The sequence below is a fragment of the Thermothielavioides terrestris genome, chromosome 1, assembly GCF_000226115.1.
Source record: "Thermothielavioides terrestris NRRL 8126 chromosome 1, complete sequence".
Lineage (NCBI taxonomy): Eukaryota > Fungi > Ascomycota > Sordariomycetes > Sordariales > Chaetomiaceae > Thermothielavioides > Thermothielavioides terrestris.
This window is the reverse complement of record NC_016457.1, coordinates 7,031,127-7,037,115: the sequence shown is the minus strand read 5'-3', so window position 1 is coordinate 7,037,115 and position 5,989 is coordinate 7,031,127. Positions and strand designations below refer to the sequence as shown.

Sequence of the window (5,989 nt, the reverse complement as noted above, 5' to 3'; positions counted from 1 at the left end):
GTCGCCTGCAAAAAACGGGGCTGGCTGGCCACTCAGCGCCCGGTATTTTGGGCCGTGTCATCACGGCGCCTGTTGCCTCTGGCGATTCGACCAGATCCTACGTTGGCCCATTGCCCTCTGGCTCTTTGGCCGTTGTTGCGAAGTCGGCGAGGGCCTCCGTGTTGCAATTGGGTTCGGCTGCTTCGCAATGGAAGGTTATGCACCGCCAGCGAGTAGGCAACCTGTTCGCCGTTTACTGCCCGCATACGCCTCACCTCGCTCTGCGACGGAAACAGCGAGTCAATGGGGCAAGCGGAATTGAACAGAAAGGTACGTTCCCACTGATCACGGGATGCCTCAATCAGGCCTGACCTCGGGCAGGCAACCACTGGGGCCCGACAGGAAGGAAATAACGAGCATGAGGTGGCGATTTGCGGGGAAGTGGCCCAGGCTCTCCAGCTGAGCACATGACTGCGACTCCCTTTGGGAGCGGCAAGGCTGCTTCCTGGCTTTCCCGGAGCCAGCGCCGCTTTGGGACCAAGTGTCAAACGGGATCTTGCCACAAAGGGAAATACCTTTTCGCGAACCAGCGTCAGACAGCTGGAAGGGAGAAGGGGACGAGAGATGGCCACCAAAGGAGTTGAGAAAGCAAAGCATGTAGCTCCGTACTGTGCATGGTAGTTGTCATGTTCAAAAGCAAAAGAAAAGCTAGAGCAGTTACTCAAGAAGGGGAGAATCATTATCTCATCCAGGACAGCCTACGGAGTAGTTTGTATCTGCAAGGTCTGGTCCCGTCGCCAATTGGAGGGGACGATTCCCCATTCGGCGCTTGCTGACGGATGTGAAAGGGCCAACGTTTTGGGCGGTTAGCGTACACACCGTTTGCGAAACGCGTATCAGTCGGGAGCGCTCCTACTCCAAATGGCATAGACTGGTTAGGTAGGCCGAACCAAATTGGGCAACAATTCCAGGAGCTCTGCCGTAAAGAGTAATATCCATCAGGCGGGGTGGCTCCAGGGTCTTCGGTCCGTTCGCGCGAAGGTTTCCCCTTCACTCGTCTCCCTCTTTTGCTTGCCCATGTACCTTCATCCTCCAAACACGCCCTGCGATCTTCCCAAAGGTAATCCATCCGCCTGCGAAGAAAATTCACAGTGGCGGTATATGGTGCTATTCCGCAAAGGATAAATACGCTCTCCGTGGAGGAAATTTTTTCCATTTGGCAACACAGAAGGGATCGCAAACTTTTGACTGGAAACGGTGGTCGCTGCAGTCAAGGTACGGAATACACCTCGAGATCACTGCGGGCACGCCCTCCGCCACAAATCCGCCTGTCGGATCCCCTGGCTGCCAGCTACGCCGGGAACTTCCCGGGGTTTGTACCGGTACCGGGAACCGAGCCCGACCAGGGCTCTGATGTCGTGGGTACCTGCCCTGGCACTTGCTTTTATTTCACCGCGAATCGAACCCGCATCCCGCGCACCAGGGTTGGCCCAACTTCTGCGCCCCGAACGATTTCCCTTATACATGCACAGCCCATCCCCACCACACCTCACTCTCCCTCTCTATTCCCGAGTCCTCTCGACCGACTTCGCGATCGACCGCAATACTGTCGTTGACCACTTATTTCCTGCTTCCTAGCAGTCGACGAATAGTCAAAGACGCACGTCATTGACAAAGCGACAAGAAATACTTGCGGAACACGGTCAGCGACGGGTTAGCTCAAGGGCGCATCATCAGCGACTGGACAGCACTCGCGACAGAAAGGCTCGACCCGACAAAATCGAGTCAATTCGCTAGAAGCCAGGAAGGTCGCGGCCAGTTTTGCGCTCATACGGAAGCCCGATACACGATTCCGTCCCGCTGTCGGCGCAGAGCAGATCCAAGGATCGCATTCAGCTGAGCACACCAGTTACCGAAAACTACTGCACCAAGCCGCGAACGAGTTTAGGCCTTGATCGCTGCAACGGGGGAAACCCTCACCAACCGATCTGACCGACGTTCAGAGCCTGCTCGAGCAGTCGAGCAGTACGCAGCCACCATGCCGCTGTCGCTAGTGGCCCCCGTCCTGCAAGTGGACGCGAATGTGATTCACCAGGTCGACACGACGAACCCAGCAAATCTTTTCAGCATGTGGACTGGTAAGTTTGGTGGCGTTCTCACTGCATAAACTTTGATTGCTGACGGGGCGCGCAACCAAGTCTTCGCAAGGTGTCGGGATTCCGTTGCTCAGGGCCGACGGTTAGAGAATTTGAGTTGGCGGTTGTGGAACCGGGAGACGTTCTGCTGCGAGGGTCAAGAGATGCTCGTGTCCGAGTGCCGCACCAGCAAGGCCCGGGATATCCGGTACACGCACGTCACAGCCCGAGACGACATCCCCCAGCTTTCCGGCAGTGTTGACTCCGTCGCCGATGAAGAGGCGGTTGACATCAACACAGGCTCCTCGCCGGTGGACATTGCGCGACCGAGGATACAGAGACAGGATTCGTGCGCCAGCAGTCGTAGCCGGGGCCGGGAGCGCCACATCACATCCGATGAGTTGGAGAAAATGGTTGTCTCCATCATGGAGACCAAGGAGCCACTGAATGCTCCGCTCCCCGTCATTCCTCGCTCCCCCGTTGCAGAGACCCCGGCTTGCGGTGTCGAATCTGAGAGGACGGGTTCCACCACGACCGAGTCGCCCTGCGAGACCTCTGAGAACCCATCCCCGGATTCGGTTGCGTCCCAGCAGCTGCCGGCGCCGGCGGATCAGAGCGGGCCGATCGTTACTCGCGGCTTCTCGCCTCCTCAGGTGCCTTTGAGCCGTATTACCTCGCAGGCCTCCAAGACCCCTTCGCCGTCTGCGATCCCTGAACCCACGGATGCCCCAGCGCCCAAGGTTGTCCTTCCGAAGAAGCAGCAGGCAATGTTTGCTCTCGGCGGTTCTTCGGGCTCCGAAGAAGAGTCGTTCAACAGCCGCAAACTCGAGGCTAGAAAGCAGGTGGCGGCGCCGTCGCGAGCGAAGATGTTCCAGATCGGCGGTTCGTCTGGGGAGGAAGAGTCCCCACAGAATGCCCAACAACTCCAGAGGCCGGTACCCAAACCTGACGGGCAGAAGAAGACTGCTTCGTTCAACAACCAGGTCGTGACGCAGACATTCACTTCGTCGGCTATCAGCGACACTGAGGACGACTACCTCGACGAGAGCGCCATTGACGATGACGACGAGGACTGGGAGGAGGAGTCCACCGTGGAGAGCGGCGACTCGAGCGTCGAAGAAAAGATCAACTTCAAGCGCGTGGACTCGACCGCGCATCTGCCGTCTCGGCGGTCAATGATTACCCTCATGTTGGCGGCGAACAACAACCGTGCTCAGAGACTGGGCAACGTGGCGTCGCAGTCGACTTCGGCTATACCCCGCGCGCGGCCATCGCTCAATGGACCTTCCGTGGCTGTCTCTCCGAACGACTCGGATGAGTCGCCGCTGATGATGAGGGGCACCTCGCGCGCTCCGCCCATGCGGCCCATCAACGAAGTCCCTCGGTCCGCGGCACAGCCGATCAACGTCACCGCCACGGGAATGCACTACCAAGCGGCGCTCTCGCCGCGCACTACCCGGCGTAACATGCTCGCCACCGAACTGACCGAGTCGCTCCGGCGGAATCTCCTCCGCGAGCGGTCGCACAAGACGTCCACCGCCAACGCGGTCCTGAAGCGCCGCCACACTACGCACGACGTGGCGAACCTCAAGCAGTATCCGGAGAGGCCGTTTATGAAGAAGGAGAAGGAGATCGACACCAATCCGAACAGCTGGGATCAATACTTCCAGAACCCGTTCACGGGCCAAGCGCAGGCCTGGTAGAACTCTAATCTCTCGGCCTATCCACCATTCGCCATCTGAGACGGTCTCGCCCACACAGTTACTCGAACTTGGCACTTCACACCTTGGCGTGTACCTGGCAGCGGTTATCGTTGCCGTGTACCGGTTAAGCTCGAGCATCGCCCTCGGCCACGGTCTACCGTGTTGCACGAAACTGGGCTGGCATTGATATCGGGTCAACGGCACGGGAGGAAGCGCATAACAACCCTTGTGCTGTCCTGATTATGGTCTTTTTTTCTTTTCGCTTTTCATTATCCAGCAGCGTTGTTTTTGTTTTTTTACCACCATGATACCACGGGTTGCATTTCATTTTGGCGCACTTCAAGCAGGAAGACGGGCGGCCATGGGGAGTGTGTACTCTGGGGCAAAGAAGCGCTGGCGGGCGACCGCGGGTTGCGCTTCCAATTTCCTTTGCATTTTGGTCCGGGAGTAGGGGGTACGTGACGGGTCAAGGTGTGGCGCCTGTCTTTTGGGACCTGCGACAATGGGGACTAGCTGCCAGGGAGGAGTCAAACAATGCCGGGGTGACTCGGCAACTATTTTTGTTCGACAGAGCGGGTGGTGGGAGGTGTGGTCGAGCCCAGCGTCCCAGTGGCTTCCCGCCCCGCGCTTTTCACTGTCAACAGGGCAAACCAAGAAAAAAATTTCAAAGTCACCTAAAATCCAGGGAAAACAAATGAAAAGAAGATTCTTCAAACCTGTGCCGTGTCCTACGTCTTGGGTGCAGTGACCTCGGGTGGCTGAATGCTGATCGACATGACAGTTTGTGCGACCACTTGCAACAACAGCCTCGGGCCACACCTGGCTCGTATGTCGGTAGGTATGGACCTCGGCCCGCCCAGACGCCGAGTCAAGTCTTCCAGCTACGGCTGACTTTTGCTGAACTCAGAAGGATATTGTGAGCCGAGCTGTCACGCATCACCCGAGAGTCCTCAATGGAAGCCGTCTTCGGTTTTTTTGCGCAGTTTCAACCTCATTTATTGCGCAGTAACACAATGGAGGGAAAGGAGACAGACAATGGAATGTCAAGCCTCTTTTTGTTTTCCCCTTTCCACCTCAGCACACCGCCACCCCGCATTTCACCCCTTCTTCTCTCCCTTCTTTTGCGCCCTCCCTTTTTCATCCCCAGCCGCCTTTTGACTATCAAGGAAGGAGGTTTGCACCATCCAAGACGACGCCCATCCGGGGGCAGCGTAGACAGGGATTGATGGCAATGTTGATCTCTCTCTCTCTCTTTTTTCCCCTTCCCCTGCCGCATGTTCGTTTGTTCGCTGACTAGCTAGCTAGCTGGCTGGCTGGCTGGCTCGTGGTTCTTGTCTGTCTGTTTGTCTTGCTGCGAACCTGCGTCCCCCAAGCCCCTTTTCTCCCTCACCCGCCGCCGTCCTCCGTTCCCCGACCTCCGCCCTCCGTCCTCCGTTCTCCGGGCCGTGGCTTCTTGGCTTCAACGGGTGTAGATTCTCGTGCATCATCCCCCCTCCATTAAATGGCTACTATATGGAATAGGACTGCCGGCTTTCTGTTTCCGTGGCATGGCATGGCACAGCGTGGAATGACAGGGGCAGGTGGCGAGCCGCTGTGCTGGATGAGATCCCAAGAACGTCGGAACGAACTCAACAGTTCAAGAACAGCGAACGGAGGCGGTTGTGAGAGTTTGGACACTGACTCCTCAGTCGGCCGATCCGGTCACGGAAACCATGCCTTTCTTCCTAGGGCCGTGCGGATTGTCTGTTGGATACTTATGACTATGTTCTCGTGGTGGCCGGACGGTCTTGGACAGCCCCGTCCGGCCGGCCCCGGTCCCGAGATCGAGGGGCTTGTGCCCGAGCGAGGGAAAGGGCGCGTCATTATTTACCTCTTGTTGTGCTGCTTCTTCTGTTTTGCTGGCCGTTTCGCGTCTTTGTTTGTTGGTTCTGCCACGTGGGATGGCGATCGTTTGTGCGGTCACGCGGGAGGAGGGCGGATAGGTACGCACGCTATATACAGTATGTACATTCCAGGTGGTGGTCGGGGGGCAAACGGGAACTAGGTGGTGTGGATGTTGATCTGTTTGCTTGAGAAGAGTTCCATGTCTTGGGCGTTGTGATGAGTGGTGTCGACGCAATGCTCGACGTTGCTGGCAGACTCGGCATTATCCGTGTTAATCCTTAACTCCTG

The 5,989-nt window shown here is 57.4% G+C and overlaps 1 protein-coding gene across 1 annotated transcript; it reads left to right on the top strand.

Annotated features, from left to right (window-relative positions):
* Window positions 1–1,834: 1,834 nt before the first annotated feature.
* On the top strand, window positions 1,835–4,068 carry THITE_2109709 (uncharacterized protein). The gene is made up of 2 exons (XM_003650315.1): window positions 1,835–2,117; window positions 2,178–4,068. Exons 1-2 carry the CDS (start codon window positions 2,018–2,020, stop codon window positions 3,815–3,817), a joined length of 1,740 nt encoding a protein of 579 aa, XP_003650363.1. The 5' UTR covers window positions 1,835–2,017; the 3' UTR covers window positions 3,818–4,068.
* Window positions 4,069–5,989: the final 1,921 nt, after the last annotated feature.